This window comes from Acinonyx jubatus, chromosome A3 (assembly GCF_027475565.1).
Source record: "Acinonyx jubatus isolate Ajub_Pintada_27869175 chromosome A3, VMU_Ajub_asm_v1.0, whole genome shotgun sequence".
NCBI lineage: Eukaryota > Metazoa > Chordata > Mammalia > Carnivora > Felidae > Acinonyx > Acinonyx jubatus.
Window position 1 is genome coordinate 22125400 of NC_069388.1, and position 18597 is coordinate 22143996.

General features: G+C 51.6%; 1 protein-coding gene across 3 annotated transcripts in view; it reads left to right on the forward strand.

The window, feature by feature from the left end:
- SOGA1 (suppressor of glucose, autophagy associated 1) overlaps positions 1–18338 on the forward strand; it is a 74252-nt gene extending 55914 nt beyond the window's left edge. For all 3 annotated transcript variants that reach the window (XM_053199994.1, XM_027070040.2, XM_027070038.2), the window contains 6 exons: positions 37–204; positions 1714–1965; positions 3177–3248; positions 4506–4576; positions 5928–7278; positions 11314–18338. In XM_053199994.1, the coding sequence (XP_053055969.1) occupies positions 37–204; positions 1714–1965; positions 3177–3248; positions 4506–4576; positions 5928–7278; positions 11314–11466 (2067 nt within the window). In that variant the 3' untranslated portion in view covers positions 11467–18338. The remainder of the gene's footprint in view (positions 1–36; positions 205–1713; positions 1966–3176; positions 3249–4505; positions 4577–5927; positions 7279–11313) is intronic.
- The last annotated feature ends 259 nt before the right edge of the window (positions 18339–18597 follow it).

Consider the following 18597-nt stretch of genomic DNA (forward strand, 5'->3'; position numbering starts at 1 on the left):
CGAAGCTCCTGACCCAGGCCTTGCCCCCATCTGCAGCCCAATGAGTATATCAAGACACTGGCTGACATGAAGGTGACGCTGAAGGAGCTGTGCTGGCTACTTCGGGATGAACGCCGTGGTCTGACTGAACTTCAGCAACAGTTTGCCAAGGCCAAGGCCACCTGGGAGACAGAGCGGGCAGAGTTGAAGAGCCATACTGCCCAGGTGAGTCCCCCACCTGTCAGAGACATTTCCCCTTTGTTCCTCCCTCATCTAAACCCTCACAGCTGTCAGATCTAGGAGCATAGGAACCCCTTCACTTCCTCTCGTGGCCCAGGGATGGCAAGATCATGGCTGGAATCATACAGCAAGGGTACCAGAAACACTGGAGCCTGGGATCATTGGGCCAGGGAAGGAATGTGAAGGACTGACACATGGGCTTGGGACATCATAGGCACCTCTGTTGCACCATGGGTTCACAAGTGAGGCCAGATGCTTAAATGCCTGTCTGCACCTGGTGACGGCCTTCACACATGGCTGGGCTTCTCCCTGATGTATTCGTTCACTCCCACCTCTCATAAGAATCCCCTTAATCCTTTGCTACCTGGCTTTGTTTTGCTTCCTCCCCACAAACTGGGGGACTCCCCTCCCCACAGCCCAGGGAGATCAAAGGAGCCTTAACCAGGAGCTCTGGAGCTGTGGTCTCTGTTGTGTGCCCGGAGGCAAGTTGTTGCCCTCCTGCGGTCTGAAAAGTGAGGGGGTGGGTTTCCTCCCACTCAGAGAGATTGTTGTGACCACCACCACCCCCACCCCCACCTGTCATGACTCTTCAGGTCCCAGCTTCCCCAAGCCTGTCCCTGCTGCAGGCTGCCTTCCTGGGCATCATGGGCCCCTTGGGGGTGTGCACACTGATGATCTCTGCTGGACAAGTAATGAAACAAACACAGAGAGGTTAAATTTCTTTCCCAAGATCATCCAGCTAATAGGCAGCAGACCTGACCTTTCTCCCAATTCTCTGTTCCTCCTGCCTTCTCATTACCATGACCCCAACCTTCTTCCCAGGGTTCACACACTTCTGGCTTCCCAGTGCCACCCTTCTTTCCTCCTAACCCTCCCTGCAGAGCTCACAGCTCCTGCCCTGTCTGCACATTTCACTGTTCCTGCTGACCCCCCACAACCCAGTCATTCCAAGTGCCCCTGCACACTGGGAAGTGGACCGGCCCCTATGGGGGTTAACATATGAGACCACAGCCTGGGGGACTTGGGGAACACTGATGCTTGAGGCTGCATATTTACCTCCTGCCACCCTGAGTCTTGGTGCCACGAAAGCCATCACTCTGGGCTGATTGCTGCACACATTCATTTTGTGATCCTGGGTGCGTGTCCCGCACTCACCATAAACCCAGACCAGTTGTGAGAGTTGATGAAATATGAGAAGCAATAACCAGGAACCTCTGCTGTTTTGTAGCTATGTGACCTGGGCCAGATAACCTCTTCGAACCTCTTTCTCCTCTCTATAATATCAAAAAAGGTAGTTGTCTTGTTGAGATTTCATGAGGATACTGAGACAATGCTTGGGAAGCACAGAGCTTGGCATGGAAAGAGCTCCCTGCAAGCCTTGATTGTGAGGAGGGCTTAGTTCTGAGTAGGTGGTCAGCAGGTGAGGGGTCTTCAGGGCAGAGAGGCAGGGTCTCCTGGTGCCAGACACCCAGTTTGCTCTTCCTTCTGCTGCAGATGGAGCTGAAGGCTGGCAAGGGGGCTGGGGAGCGGGCAGGGCCCGACTGGAAGGCAGCCCTACAGAGGGAGCGCGAGGAGCAGCAGCACCTGCTGGCGGAGTCCTACAGCGCTGTCATGGAGCTGACGAGGCAGCTGCAGATCAGCGAGAGCAACTGGAGCCAGGAGAAGCTGCAGCTGGTGGAGCGGCTTCAGGGTGAGAAGCAGCAGGTGGAGCAGCAGGTAAAGGAGCTGCAGAACCGCCTGAGCCAGGTGAGGCCTGTCCCAGCCCGAGCTGGCTCCAGCCACCGCGGGGACTCACTGTGGGAAAAGTCCGGGGCTAGGATCTCCTTCAGTTATAGCTGGATCCAGGTGCTCAGAGAATGCAGTAGGCACTAGGTCTATCCGTCTGACAGTCTCTCAGGCTTGCTTTCCTCTGTGCTTTATTCCTAAGCAAGCTGTCACCAAATATGGTTACTGCTAGTTGTGTACTCATCTCTTTACAGCTTACCACTAGCAATAGAGAGTTTTCCTCTTCCATAAGGCTGATTGGCCAGTTGTAAGTCATGTGCCTACCCCTAGAGCCCTCCGAATTTGAGAAGGTTAGAGTCCTCTGACCAAAAGAGGGGGATGGGAAAAACCATCATTGGCCATTGCGCCCCAGTACGGTGCACATCATGCACCCAGCTGCCACCTACCAGGCTGCTATGTGCCATTCTTTATTTTGACTTTTTCCTTTGTTTTACTTTTTAATTACATAAATCAGGACATCATCTTTATATAAGACCCAAATATTGCAAAATCATACGCCAACCCACTTCTTCCCTTTCTTGCTACTTAAATTTATGTTCACAGAGATCTTTTTTAAAAAATCTTTATTTATTTATTTTAAATGTCTCTTTATTTTGCGGGGAGGTGAGGGGCAGAGGGAGAGAGAGAGAGAGAGAGAGAGAGAGAGAGAGAGAGAATCCTAAGCAGGCTGCATGCTGACAGTGGGGCTTGATCCCATGACAAAGATCTTTTTTCTTTTTTGAATCAGTGGTGGAATCATAAGATACGTATGTTTATATTTGTTTGCCTCTTTCATAAAGAGCCGTTCACAGCAGAGTGTAGAGGTCAGTCTACTCATTCCATCTACCTGCTGCTTAGCATGCCCAGTATGGAGCCCCCACTCTGACATCATCCAGCTGGTGCTTAGCTGACCTAGCTGGTCCAGGAATTGCAGCATGAATTAGCGTAGCAGTGACAGCGGTTACCGTATAGAATGATGGGCTCTCTAAGGATGCCTGTAAATGGCTGCTCTCATGGCCATTTTCCAAATCCACCTTTTGGTGGCGCGGAGCCGCTGCCCACTGGGAAGATGTCTCCTAGCCCATGACTGGGTCCTCCGGGCTACAAGCAGAGCCTGCAGAGTGGCCTGCACAGAGCTAGGGCCCGCTCACCAGCTTTACCCGCCACTGACCACCCTCTTTACCCTTGCCCAGCTACAGAAGGCTGCTGACCCCTGGGTCCTGAAGCACTCAGACCTGGAGAAGCAGGACAACAGCTGGAAAGAGGTGAGGGGGTAGCAGGCCATCCATGTTCTCTTGGCTCCTGGCTCCACTGCGAAGCCCCTCGCATGTGGGAGAGGTGACAGGGACGATGCTAACTCTGTCTCACAGGTCATACCCTTGCACTTTGGGCTCCTCGATCCTGGCATCTCTACCCCATAGTTCCAGCCAGTGGTTGGGGACTTGTGAGGAGCCCCCTGGCAGTGTCATCCTTCCATGCCTGGGAGAGAGGCTGGGTGTCTCTCCATGTTCTTGGCCAGGCCTTTGCCCTCTCTTTGGTGTCGCTTGTGCCTTTCTGAAAAGCAAGGCCTCTAAGAGCTGTGTGATCTTGAGCAAGTCACTCTATCCTTCCCTGCCTGGGCTCCGGTTACCTCAGTGGTAAAATGAGAATCACATTCTGTGCTGTAGCCCAGCCCTCTTTGTGGAGACCAGTTAGGTCACGTCGGTGACATTTGCTTAAGCCTCAGGTGCATTGTCCACATAGCAATATTCTGAGTAAGGAAACAGTGGGCATACAGGCTCTTTGCTCATGACAGCCCTAGGAAGTGGTGTGTCAGGGGATTTGGTTGTAAGCGACAAAATTGTGGGGAGCTGAGGCAGGAGAGGATTTGACTGGGGCTCAAGAGGGCTGGTGACGCAGGTTCTGAAAACTTGTGCAAGTCCCAGGGGAACTGCTCTGGAATGAGGGTGAGACAAGCCCTGAGCAGGAAACGTCAGGCCGCTGCTATCACTGCTAGCTGAACGTTGGCTGTTGGGTGCTTTGTTGTTGCCACCACATTCAGAATAACTTCTTTTTTTTTTTACATTTATTTATTTTTGATAGAGAGCACAAGTGGGGGAGGGGCAGAGAGAAGAAGACACAGAATCGGAAGCAGGCTCTAGGCTCTAAGCTGTCAGCACAGAGCCTGACATGGGGTTCGAACTCACAAACTGTGAGATCATGACCTGAGCCGAAGTCAGACCTTAACCGGCTGAGCCACCCAGGCACCCCCAGAATAACTTCTAAAAAGACTCTTTCCCAGAGTTCTTTCTTGGATCCCTGATTGACCAAGCCTGGATCACATACCTATGGAGGGAGTGATAGATGCCCTGTAGCCAGAAACTGACCAACAGGGATTTCAGACCGGTGCTGACCTCACTCCTGCTCTACAAGAGGAGACTCAGGCGTGGGATCCAGGGTCGGCTCCCACACCGACCTCCTGTCACCTTCCCTTGGTGTGCTGGTGGCCAGAACTCACTTTTCCTGCCTCTCTTCCTTGACAGACGCGGAGTGAGAAGATCCTCGACAAGGAGGGGGTTTCTGAAGCTGAGCTTGGGGGAACCGCCTTAAAAAGGTGCTGGCATCCCCTCCCCCTGCCCTGCCCTGCCCTGCCCTGCAGCCCCTCTCCTGTCCAACCCTTCAGGCCCTCTCCCTGCTCCACTCCTTGTTTGTCTTCTTTCCCTTGCCCCATGTGTCCACCACAGCACCTCAGCAGAGCTGATGGAGCCCTGGGATATGGTTTCTATGGAACTGAAGCCACTGAGAAGCCAGGAAGCTTGGGACAATTAGAATTCCAGCCCTTGATTTTTCTTGTTTGTTTGATTGTGGATATGTATGAAAACCTGGGACCCCATACATCCTAGCTGGGAAAGAAATTTCCAGCTCCTCTTGGGGTTCCTTCCTGTGTCTAGAGTTAGGGGAACCAGGCTGGGCTATTCCTGGGATTACTGAGCAGTTTCCTCTGGGCCCAGCCCTGAGCTGTGGCCAGGGAGATCCTGGGGCTATCAGGGCCATATCTCCACCGTTACAAAACCCTGAATAGAATGAGAGCAACAGAACCCCATCTGGGCCATGAGAGGAACCTCAAGCCAGGCAGGCCCAGGGTAGGAGGGTGGGCTCCGGAGTCAGCGTGTGGGGTTTGAATTCCAGCTGTGCCATTTCTAGGAACGCGACCTTGGGTGATCCTTCCCATCTCACTCGAGTGGGAACCATAGCACCTGTCACCTAGAGTCCCTGGAGGGCCGAATGGTCTGACCTCTGAGATGCACTTATGTGCACCTGACACTGGAGGTCGTCAGGCAACACAGGTGCCAGAGGTTCAATGGCATCTTATTTGGGTTCCCCCAAAAGCAAACACAGGATTTGAGAACTTGTCTCAAAGATCCTGAGACAAGGATTTGAGTGCAGGTCGTTTATTTGGGAAGGGATTTTAGGAAACACTGGAAGTGACACAAGGAAGGGAAGGCAGCCAACAAAGGGGGATTTGTCATTCTGCGGACAACCGAAGCTCAGTTTCACTGAGGAACCCTGGGAGCCCGAGTGGAACGTGCAGCTCAGAGTCACCTGTCCGAAGAGCAAGGAGGCTGGGTACTGAGCTACCAACTCCCACCCATTGTTTGCTGGGGGCTGTGTGTAGGGGCAAAACTCTGTGATATTTGTAGCTTCCTCTGCATGGAGGCCAAGTGTACTCTTGCAGTCACAAAAAAAGCCCTTTGGTGGAGAATGGCAGGTGTTCAGAGTGTGCTGTGTTGGGTGTGTAGGTGTGGGTGCGGAGGCAATGTGGGGCAGGGCACCGATAGCATCTTCCACAAGACGTGAGCAGGACGGTCGTGGTCCCAGCTGTGGACCAGCGAAGAAGACCAGAGTGCCTGCTCTCTTTCCATTATCTTCCACTAACCTCACTCTTCCTCCTCTGCTCCTCCCAGGACCAAATCTGTTTCGTCCATGTCTGAGTTCGAAAGTTTGCTCGACTGTTCCCCCTACCTTGCCGGTGAAGCTGCCCGAGGCAAGAAGCTGCCCAACAACCCTGCCTTTGCCTTTGTGGGCACCCAGGCGGTGGACTCAGAGAAGGATGCCCAGGAACAGCCAGGGCTCTCGCCGCGGGACTGCAACCGCCTGGGCTCCCTGGGCTGCCAGGAGCCGGCAGGGAGGCAGATGCAGCGAAGCTACACGGCTCCTGATAAGACGGGTATCCGCGTGTACTACAGTCCCCCAGTGGCCCGGCGCCTGGGTGTCCCCGTGGTCCACGACAGGGAGGGCAAGATCATCATCGAGCCCGGCTTCCTCTTCACCACCGCCAAACCCAAAGAGTCAGCCGAGGCTGACAGGCTAGCTGAGAGCTCCTATAGCCGGTGGCTCTGCAACTTCTCACGGCAGCGCTTGGACGCAGGCTCTGGGGGCAGCCCCTCTGCGGCAGGGCCCGGCTTCCCGGCAGCCCTGCATGACTTTGAGATGTCTGGCAACATGAGCGACGACATGAAGGAGATCACCAACTGCGTGCGCCAGGCCATGCGCTCAGGCTCGCTGGAGAAGAAAGTGAAGAGCACGTCCAGCCAGACAGTGGGCCTGACCAGTGTGGGCACTCAGACCATCCGCACGGTCAGCGTGGGCCTGCAGACGGACCCACCCCGCAGCGGTCTCCACGGCAAGAGCTGGTCACCACGCAGTTCATCACTCGTGTCGGTGCGCAGCAAGCAGATCTCCTCCTCCCTGGACAAGGTGCACTCGCGCATCGAGCGGCCGTGCTGCTCGCCCAAGTATGGCTCGCCAAAGCTCCAGAGGCGGTCCGTGTCCAAGCTGGACAGCGCCAAGGACCGTAGCCTGTGGAACCTGCACCAAGGCAAGCAGAATGGCTCCGCCTGGGCCCGCTCCACCACCACCCGGGACAGCCCTGTATTGAGGAACATCAATGACGGGCTGTCCAGCCTCTTCAGTGTTGTGGAGCACTCGGGGAGCACAGAGTCTGTCTGGAAACTGGGCATGTCCGAGGCTCGGGCCAAGCCTGAGCCTCCGAAGTATGGCATCGTGCAGGAGTTCTTGCGCAACGTGTGTGGCCGGGCACCAAGCCCCACCTCGGCGGCAGGGGAGGAGAGCACCAAGAAACCGGAGCCCCTCTCCCCAGCCAGCTACCATCAGCCAGAGGGCATGGCCAGGATCCTGAACAAGAAGGCAGCCAAGTCCGGCAGCAGCGAGGAGGCCAGACTCTCGGTGCTCCCCCAGGTGGGGAAGGATGGTGTCCCCCGGGATGGAGATGGAGCCACAGTCCTTCCCAATGAGGTAAGTGGGAAAGGCCTTCTCTTTTTTCTTGTCTGGGGTGTTGACTTAATGTCCAAACTCTTTTGGCTTTCAAACTCAGGAATATGGTTGTGTGTTTCAAAAAGTCTTTTTGCTGGTCTGGAATGGGGGGTTAGTGGGGCACTTGGCTGGCTTAGTCGGTAGAGCACGTGACTCTTATTCTCAGGGTCGTGAGTTCAAGCCTCATGTTGGGTGTAGAGCCCACTTTAGTGAATGAATGGAAGAAAGGAAGGAAGGAATGGGGATTGCAAGGCCCCAGACCTGATGGATACATGGTCTGAATACAAGAAACTAGTGAACATGACTTATCTGACCACCACACACCAGAAATTGCTAGCATCCCCTCCAGGGAAGAGGAGTACTCACTGCTCTCCTGCAACCCAATGGAGCCAGTGTGTTTGGTTCATGAGAGCCAGTTGTGTGCATTTCTGTGTGCAGTAAAGCACTTGGAGATCGGCCACGGTAGGAGGATTTACACCATGAAAATTGACAGGTGCTCCAAATCAGGGCTTCTCCCCTCGCTCCTGGAAAACTAGTTATTAAACATTTTCCGGGGTGCTTGGGTGGCTCAGTCGGTTGAGCGTCCGACTTTGGCTCAGGTCATGATCTCATGGTTCATGGGTTTGAGCCCCGCATCAAGCTCTGTGCTGACAGCTCAGAGCCTGGAACCTGCTTTGGATTCTGTGTCTCCCTCTCTCTCTGTCCCCCTTCCCCCGCCCCCCTCCCCCCCTGCTTGTGCTCTGTCTCTCTCAGTCTCTCAAAAATAAGTAAACGTTAAAAAAAAAAATTTAAACATTTTCCCACACACCCCAGCCTACCCCCTAAGACTCTTTGCCTAAGTGCTTCTATTTCCTCTGAGAATCTTTTGCTGTACATGCCACCCCTGCACCCCTAGATATCAATTTCAGATTTGGTTAGGGATTATTTGCATGTTAGTAAAAGAATGCATATAAATTAGTTTTCCAGAAAGGGAAATGGTGGAACATCTTATGGATTCCAGGCATAAGGACCCGAAGCCCTCAGCACCTTCTCTGACTTCCTCTCCTCTCCCTTGAGCTTTGTTTTCTCTGATGTCTACTTTCTTCCTGTCTCTCTCTCTCTTGCCTTTGCATATATGGTCCCAGCTCTTCTTCTATAACATCTTCTAGTTCAAACATCTAAGAGACACTGACTCAAATCCCTCTGTCTAATTTCAGATTACTAGAAGAAAGAAGAAATTGGGATTGGTCTAACTTGAGTGCAGTACCACCTTGATCTAGCCATATCACGTGATATCACATGGGTGATATCACATGACCTGCGGTGCACTCAGTAAAGGTTGTAGGTGGAGGGCAGGGAGGTGGCATGGGCTGTGATTGGCCCGTTTGTATGTATGTGTAGGTGGTTTCTAGTTTTTATCTATCATACATAATGCTGTGGTGGACAAGGTGCAAAAACATTTGTCCACATTTCAGATTATTTCCTTAGGTTTGAGTTGCAGAAATGGGATTACAGGATAAAAGAACATAACATTTTAAAGGCGTTTGATAAATATTGCCAAATTGTCTTTTTTTTTTTTTTTTTTTTTTTTTTAAGATTTTAATTTTAAGTAATCTCTCCACCCAGCATGGGGCATGAACTCACAAACCCCCGATCAAGAGTCACATGCTCCACTGACTGAGCCAGCCAGGCACCTTGCCAAATTGTCTTTCAAAAGATTTTGCCCAGGGGTGCCTGGGTGGCTCAGTCTGTTGGGTGTCTAACTCTTAATTTTGGCTCAGGTTTGTGGGATTGAGCCCTGTGCTGGGCTCTGTGCTGACAGTGTGGAGCCTGCTTGAGACTCTCTCTCCCTCTCTCTTTGCCCCTCACTTGCTCTCTCTCTCTCTCTCTCAAAATCAATAAATAAACATTAAAAAAAAGGAGTTTGCCTAATTTCTACAGCCTCTAGTGTATGTGGTTAGTACTTTACTTCTTCATACTCTCGAACCAGCAGGCCTTACTTAAAAAAAAAGTATTTAAAAAAAAAGTTTTTTTAACGTTTATTTATTTTTGAGACAGAGAGAGACAGAGCATGAACGGGGGAGGGTCAGAGAGAGAGGGAGACACAGAATCCAAAACAGGCTCCAGGCTCTGAGCTGTCAGCACAGAGCCCAATGCGGGGCTCAAACTCATGGACCGCGAGATCGTGACCTGAGCCGAAGTTGGCTGCTCAACTGACTGAGCCACCCAGGCGCCCCAAAAAAAGTATTTTAAATTCTTACTTTTTTAACTTTAAAAAATTTTTCCATTTAATGTACATACTGAACATATCATAAAAATATGCCTCACTGAAGTCTCATAGACCAAACACACTCATTATATTAGGGTTCTTTAGAGAAACAGAATCAATAGACTGTGTGTGTGTATACATACGTGTGTCTGTGTACATGTGTGTGTATAGAGAGAGTTTTTTTTTTTAATTTTTTTTTTTAACGTTTATTTATTTTTGAGACAGAGACAGAGCATGAACGGGGGAGGGGCAGAGAGAGAGGGAGACACAGAATCGGAAGCAGGCTCCGGGCTCTGAGCCATCAGCCCAGAGCCCGACGCGGGGCTCGAACTCACAGACCGTGAGGTCGTGACCTGAGCTGAAGTCGGACGCGCAACCAACTGAGCCACCCAGGCGCCCCGAGACAGAATTTTTTTATAAGGAGGCGGCTCACATACATAATTATGGAGTCCTAAAACCTAGAGGATAAGTTGGCAAGTTGGAGACCCAGCAGAGCTGATGGTTTAGCTCCAGTCTGAGCTCAAAAACCTGAGAACCGGGAGAGCTAGTGATGTAATTCCAGTACAGCACATGTAGCTAATGTAGTTCCAGTCCTAGGACCATCAGGCAGGAAGAATTCTTATTCAGGGAGAGTCAGTGTTTTTGGTCTTCCAGCCTTCAACTGATTAAATGAGGTCCACCCCCATTAGAGAGAGCAATATGCTTTGCTGATTTAAAGGTTAATCTCATCCAAAAGCAGCTTCACAGAAGCTCTCAGGATAATGTGTGACCAAATATCTGGGCACCTTGTGGCCCAGTCAAGTTGACACATAAAATTAACCATCACACCCATATCACCACATGTATATCAAGAGACACAGGTGGTATTTTGGATGTTGATTTTAAAGCTGATCCAGATATTTTTCACTATGTAAAATATCATTTTACCCATTGACTCAGTAGTTCTTCTAGGAATGTAGCCTATGGAAATATTCACAGAGGTGGGAGAACATGCTTGTATAAATAAATGTATGGCATTATTAATAAAAATTGCTAACATTTATTGTGTACTTAGTAGGCACTATGCCAAATGCTTTGCCTGTTATATTTAATTTCACCCTCACAACATTTTGGGAAAGGCATCATGTCCTTCATCTTAGAGAGAAGGAAATCAAGGTTTAGAGAGGTTAAGTAACTTATCCAAGGTCACACAGCTGGTAAATGGCAGGGCTAGGATTTGAACCAAGCAATTTAGTTCTATAGCAGCACTTTTAACCATTATCCCTGTGTTGATAATAGTAAAAAAAAATTAGAAACTATCTAAAATGCCATGTAAAAAATGAATTGGATAAATAAATTAAGGTACTGTGTTTCCATTCAGTAGAATAATGTATAGTATATAGCCATTAAGAAGAAGGAAATCTAGATGTACATAACGACAGAAAAGTGCTTATGTTTTGCAGTTACAAACTATGCTGTAGCAGATGATGTCATTTTGATAAATGTATGGGTGTGCAATGTGTTGAGAATTTATGTTTGACGGATAACATCTACTTTTTTCTCTGTGTGTTCCAGAATTGATTACATTGTGGAATGTTATTTATGAACATTTGTTATGGTTCTAATGGGAGAAAAACAATTATAAAGAATTGGTCTAGAGAGGGGCCACAGCCTCTGGGAACCGGTTCCTCAGGCAAGGCTGGGTCCAAATTCCTTGCCCAGCTGGCCACCCAGCCTCTGGGTAGCTGGTGCCTCTTGGCTCTTTCTGACTTCCTCCTCTCTTCCCCTAGGATGCTGTTTGTGACTGCAGTACTCAGTCTCTCACTTCCTGCTTCGCCCGGCCGTCCCGCGCTGCCATCCGCCACTCTCCTTCCAAGTGCAGGCTGCATCCTTCAGAGTCTGGCTGGGGTGGGGAGGAGAGGGCAGCTCCCCCCAGCGAGTGACAGAGCAGCCGTGCTCCCCACCTCAACCAGCCCATTCCCTGGATAGCTGAGGGGAACAAACGGAGAGGGGACGAGGCGAGGGGCCCATGCCGTCGGCATCGTCTCACCCTGGAGGGACAGCAGCTGCACCACTGCCAGACAACAGCATTCCCATCCAGGTAAAAGCGGGGTCTCCTGCTGACTGCTGGGTGGTGATCTCTGACTTCCCAGGGGAAGGCAGTGAGTGGAAGGAAGACCACAGCTAGGCTTCGGAAGTGGTTCCAGAGAGATCCTCTGGGAGCCCATCCATTGGGAGAGACTTGCCTCGTTCTGCCCAAACCCCCTTCTCAGAAGAGCCAAGGAAAGGATACACTTCTGGCCATGCTCCTCAGGGGAAAAGGCTCACAGAGATGTTCCCTGCCAACCACGTCCTCCTTCACGGGGAGGAAACACCAATGAGAAGAACAGACTTTGCTGTAAGAGTCAACGTGGGGTTCCTGGTGAAGCTGAGGTGGGCATCATCCCCATCCCTTCCTTCTCCCCACTTCTTCCTCCTCCCAGCCCCACTGCTCTGGATTGCTATGGCTCTAGGGGGTATGACAGGGCAGTAGCCAGGGCCAGCATCTGCTTGGAATCCTGGAGCCCTGGATCTCCCTGTGCATAGCCTGGATGCAGCAAGGACTGGAAGATGAGGTAGAAAAGTGTGGGGCTCAGGGTTGGATAGCTACTGGAACTGCCTCCCTGGTCAAGGTGGCTTGCGGGGCACCAACCTTGCCAGGAAACACCTTGAAGACAGAAATAGGTAGGGTCAGTTTCAAGACCTGGTGCACAGATAAATGCCTAAATACCCACTGCCTTGATGGCTGGGGGCCTCTTTCCCTGGCACCCTGGAGAGGCATGACACATCTCCACTGTGTTTACATCCTGTGGCTGGTGGAGACATGTTCCCAATAAGAGACTCCCAACTGGCCACACCAGGCCAAGGAGCACTCCAAGAGGCCAGTGCCCCAGGACACGCTAGTGGACTGGGGCCTGGAAACACATTTCCTCGGTTGTTTATTTGAAGTTTTCTTACTATAAATATTTAAGGTAGTTTTACTTTATTTTAATAATTTAATTTACCCCAAAGTCCCTAAGGTAATTTATTGGAGGTTCTGACATGTATTCTTGCCATTGGGACAAAGTGAGGCTTCTAACACGATGGACAGGCATGGGGTCCCCCATGCCCACGAGGCAGCTCGGCAGCTGAGCTCTGGTCTCTTGGTCAAGTTTGGAGGGCCCCCCCCCGGTAGAACTGGAGCCCTGCAGCTTGCTCCCCAGTACCGCTGACCATCTGGCCTCAGAGCACTGCTTTTCACTCACTGCTAGGTACTTGGCTGGCCCCCAGCAGTCAGTCTGTAAACGCTCACTGACAGGGTGGAGGGCTGGGCCGCCGTCCCCACTTCCCAAACATTCTCCATCTGCCCTCATTTTCCTCCCTCCCTCAGAAACCTTTTTTTAAGGAGTCAAACACAGATTCCTAAGGCTCTGTCAAGAGCATGGCTATCTCTCCAAATTCCCCAAATGAGAACTCACAGGAAAACAGGACTGAACTTCGAGAATGTTGTTTATTGCAGCTTTGCACATGGACCTGAGAGTGCCAGCCTGCCTCAGCTCTCACCACCTGCCAGCCTTCTCACCAGCCTCTTTCCTTAGCCTTATGGCCTGTCCTGGCCCCTGTTCCAGCCCCAGCTCCACTGCCCGCCCTTGCCCACGTCCCACGTGAGCTGCCTGAGCCATCACACAGACTCTGCCATGTGGCTCATTGCAATGTGGCGGGAAAGGCCTCAGCTGGCCTCCCTGTCGGTGCCAGTAAACCCATTTCGGTTGCACACATGCCCCCACACACGCAGATGCGTGGACCTCCTGCAACTGGCTGGGGGCCCAGAGTGGAAATACCAGAATAAAGCCACTTGTTTGTGGAATTTAGGAAGACCAAAAGCCAGCAGTTTTGCTTGTTTGTCCCCAGGACTCAGGAGACACTTCTGCATTCCCACCTGCTCCCAGTCCTGCCCTTTCAGGGTCACCTGGACAAGTCACCAAAGTCCTTCATATCTATCCCCAATGGGCAGAATGTGAGGGTCATGTCGGTCTGACCAGGTACTTCCTCATGCCATAATGACTTGTGCCGGCAGAGTGGGCAGGCCAATGGAGCCAAGAGCCTGTCCCCTTTGGGGTGCCACTGCTCCCACCCAAAAGGTCAGGGGGCCCCTCCAAGGTTATGTCCGGGTGAGGGGATTCACACCAGGCCACACGCCACCAGAGGCCTTCTGCCATCTCCCCAAGCCGTGGAGGGTCAGGGAGGTAGCACTCCCAGCCTTGGGGAGAAATCCTCGCGAGACCTGAGCCCTGAGGCTTATGGACCGCCCAGCCTTACCATCGTCCTCGTCCAAGATTGTCCTTGCCATCTCTCGTCTCAGCGCCTGGCTGCCCGGCCCTCCAGTTGGTGTCAGAGGCTCCAGATCTTGGTTTTCAATACTTCCTGCATGCCACTGTGCAAGGTCACTCATCACTGTTCCTACAGAAGCCTCTGGACATGGGGCTTGATGGGGTTGAAAATGTTATGTGTAAATATTGGTTTGGTTTGATTTTTAGCATTTTAATTAGTAACTGGTTGTGTTTTCTTTTTTGGGGTGTGGGGGGTTGGTTTGTAAAATCTGTACTCTTTTGGAATGTAATTTCTAAGTTGGTTTGTTTCTTCAAATGCCTTTTAAGTCTTGGTAACATTCCCAAAGCAGAAAACTGCCTGACCCACAGTGGGGATTCCCCTGGAGCACCCAGGAAGGAACACTGCCCTTCTCATTTTCCCCCTTCCTACTCCTCCTCTGCCATTTTACTCCCAGAACTTTTTCCTCCTCTTCCTTCTCCCGGACTCCCTCTATCCTTCTTCCTTTTCTGCCATCTCCACTCTCTTCCACCAAAGTCCCAAGGAACCCAGGGGTCCTAATTTCCTACAGACCACTAGGCTTATTGTGTTGACACCAGTTGGCTGGGGAGGGAACACAGGGGACCCTGATTGACCTAATTGACCTGGTCAATTGCCCAGATTGACCTAAACTGGATGACCTCATGTTTTCTGTGCCTGACCTCTTCCCAAAGCCAAATTAGATCCTCCTGGTGGCAGTGATTGTATTTGAAATGAAAATCAGACCACGTTGGCACACCAGTGGCTCCTAAATCTTGCATGCACAAGGCATCTGTGTCCAGTTTCTTGTCTCCCTGTTTTCCTCCCACTTTGATCCCCACCAAAGACTGACCAATTTAAAACCACCTCCAAGAGGTCTTGCTTTCTGTGAACTCAAAATGGGCCCCACCTCTTGGTCTTCCCCCAGGGACACTCCTCTCCCAGTTGCTCTCCCAGATGACAAAGTCAAGGGCCCAAAGACTTGACCGTCTTACACGCTGACCACTATATGGTTCCATCATACCCATCCCTGTGCACCTTTCATGGTTTCATCACCAGCCTGTTGTCCTCTTGCCCACCCAACTTTCAGGCTCTTCCTCCCTCTCCCCTCCCATCCAGAATGTCCCTCACCTTCCAGCCTCACCAGCCCCCACAAGCTCCTACTACCTCTTCAGTCATAATAATCATCATCCTGTACACACCCCACCTAGAGCACTTTACTATCTAGAAATTGCTCCCCTCTCTCCTTCCCCCCACCCCTCCACACCCCCCCCCCCCCACCGCCCCGTCTCCTTCAGACCTCTCAGGGACAGCTCTGGGAGGCAGCCTTGGTAGGATGGGTTAGTGCAGATAAGGAAACTGAGGTGCAGGTCTCATCCCAGAGTCCCCTAACTGGGAAGTCAGCGAGCCTAGACTAGGACCTGGGTCCATCGGATCCCCTGGCCCAACTCCATCCTTTTTGCTGTGTAAACCCACTGCCCCACTGGGGGCTTTTTTGTGTAGGTACAAAACACCCAGAATATGCCACTATCTAACCCAGACACGAAACCATGCAATGGTCACCACTATCCATTTCCAGAACTTTTTATCACCCAAGCTGAAATTGTACCCACTGAACAATAACACCTCCCCACCCCCTCACCAAGTCCCTGGTAACCTCTGTTCTACTTTCTGTCTCTATGAATTTGTCTATTCTAGGTAGTTCATATAAATGGAATCACATAGTATCTGTCCTTTTGTGTCAAACCCCCTCAACTTTTTAGATGAAAAATCAGGCCCAGAGAAGAGAGTGGCTTGCCCAAGGTCAAACTAAACAGGACCAGACCCATGTTTCCTGACTCTCAGCAGGTGCTGCATCCCCAGCGGTGAATGAGACCCCTCCACCCTGACATTCTTTGCTCTTGGTCGAGCCCTTTCCTCTCTCTGGGATCAGTCTGTTCACTACCCCTCCTCCTGCCCGTCCTCTCTGTTACCATCTTCCGCCAAAACTCTCCTCCTGCCTCCTCTTCTCAGCTGGTTCCCACCAACAAACCAAGTGCCCTGGCCCTTGGCCAGGTGTTCCTCTTAACACCCGAGCTTACCTTAGCACCCATCCCTTAATGCTCCCAGAACAGCTTCTCCAGCTCGGCTCCCTTGCCATGGATTTCCCTGGTACATCAGCAACCCCTCCCTGCCCCCCTCAGGCTCACATTTCCATCCTGTCCAGGAAGTGCCTGTGTCTGTGGTCGTCCATCTCTGATGTTTGCTGTCACATTTGGTGGTGTTTCTTGGGTTCTGCTTTATTTATTTTGTGTTTTCTCACACTAAAGGAGGCACCTTTCCAACACCTCAGACAGCATTAGCCTTGCCAGCCTTTCACATTGGGTTTGGCCCCAGCAACCTCCCAGCTGAGCAGGACATCCCCTAGGTCCACTCTTGAACCTTATTATCTTCTCTGTCCCAGGCTCAGGACCCCATTACTGTCCACTGTTGGGTGGGGCAGACTTGAATGCCTCCTTCTGGGCTCCTGTACCCTCCTCAGTCCTGCCTAGCCTTGTTTGGAAAGCAGATGTAGTCTGGCTTGGGTTCTTCTCTTCCTAGGTCATTCACCCATTGGTCTGTCTGTACATTTGACACCGCACTATCCTCTCTGCTCTTCCCTGGGCCTCACTGCCTCCAGAATAGCTTATCCTAGCAGAACCTCGCCCAGGCTTTACAAATTACCCCTCCCAATGGCGTTTAAAGCTTGCAAAATCCATAGACCCAAGAACCTCAAGGAACATGATGCTGGGCCCACATCCCTTGCCCAGGGGTCCTCCTCACCGCCTGCTACTCTTCCCTCACCCTCCTTGGACCCTCCCTTGTTTATCCCATCAGCCCTGTTTCCTTCCCTCCTTGCCCTTGACCAGCCCATGAGACCCCAGACCCTAAGGAAAGGAGCTCTGGTTTCCTCTAAGCATCCTTGAAGGGCTGAGGTAGTCAGGGCTTGGATGCTTTGTTACAGTCAATTCTGATACCAAACTGTTCTGTGAAGAGGAACCTCAGCTGGGAATCTGGAGACCTGGTCCAAGTGTGAGACCTCTTCTCCATTTGCCTGGTTCTAAGAGCCTCCCCATTCTATGATTTTATGATGTGCATCAGGATTATCCTCAGGGCCCCAGAACACCCCTTGTGTTTTGGGATCCTGCATCACCATCCTCTCTCCACTGGACCCTGGTATCCTGGCTCTCTCTCTACTCTGCCTCTGATCTCTGTGCCTTAGTTTATTTCTCTGCACAGGGGACTCACCACAAGACTATTCCCAGAAGCTTCCCGGGTATTTTGGTGCCTCAAAGGCTGGGCCTTGCCAGCTGTGGCCCGGCTCCCTGTCACTGCCTCAGGACACCAAGTTGCTGAGAATGAGGTGCCTGGAGGTTCCCAAAGCAGCTGGAGCATCACCTGCGAACTTGACAGAAATAAAAAGTACTGGCCCCACCCAAGACCTTTGGAATTAGAAATTCTGTTGTGGGGCCCAGCAAGTTGGGGGTTATTAATAAGCCCTCCAGGTGATTCTCATACAACAGGAGTTGGTCAACTGCTGACCTACACTAGCAATCAATCAGTGTAACCTGGTGAAGGACTGAGGCTGGCCCAGACCAGGAACAGGTGGAAAATACCAATCTCATCTAGATGCCTGAGAGACTGGGAACTCTCCCTGCCCACCCCTCCCTGCCAAACAAAACAACTGTCCTTCTTTTCCTAGAAGCTGGAGGGCAGGAAGAAGGCTATAATTTTCCTTTCCCTGCCTCTGGCTTAGTTCCAGCTCTGCTCATAAAAGGCCATGTAGGGTTGTGCTAGCCAGGCAGCAGGTATGAGTCCTTGGGGGGGGAGGGGGAGCAGGAGAAAAACACCCTCACCGTGTAACCCTTGGTAACCTCACCATAGGAGCATGGCCTCTCTTCATGTAGTAAAAAACCTAACTCCTCAAGGAAAGAATCCTAAATCCCTAGCTCCTCCCCTTCCTCCTTCCACCTCCAGGGAAACTGAATAGACAGTGCCAAAAAACAGCTCCAACGCCCAGCAGCTGGGGAAGACAGCCAGAACCTGTCGTCTCACCTTGGCCTCCTTCCCCAACACCTGCCAATACTGTGAAGCCCCCTTCCTGCCCAGCCTGGTTTCTTGGTGAGGGTCCTGCAGTTGTGGGCCCTGGGGGGCCCCCAGGGAAGGGCCTTTGGGAGGGAAGGGACCAAGGGCATCCTTGGGCCAAACTGTCTGCCTCTCCTGTCCACTGTTTTCTCTTCCCCACTTCTGTCTCCAAAAGGCTCCTTCCCAAGATGGATTGGGTGCTAGGACAACTGGTCCAATCCGCCAGCTCTCCCTGCCCCTGTGTCTTATTTCAGACATAAGAATAACTGTACAGTGTAAACTTAAAAAAGGTTTTTAATGGTTGTAGATTGGAAATAAAGTATGTCATATGAAGAGTTTCCTTGGATTTGGCCTCCTCTCTGATTTCTCTTACAGGGTGGGTGGGGCCCCCATCAGATCTGAAACCCGACTCTTCCCCCCCTCCAACCCCAGCCCAGATGCCTGGAAAGGAGGGAGTCCTGGGAATGCCACAGCCAACTGGCTGGCTTGGCGTCACTTGTGAGGGGCCACCAGGGGTTCCAGATGGTGACTCCTTACATCTCAGAGCCTCCTAGAATGTGTGATATGACCACTGAAAAACATGCAGAGTGTTCAAAAAATATTAT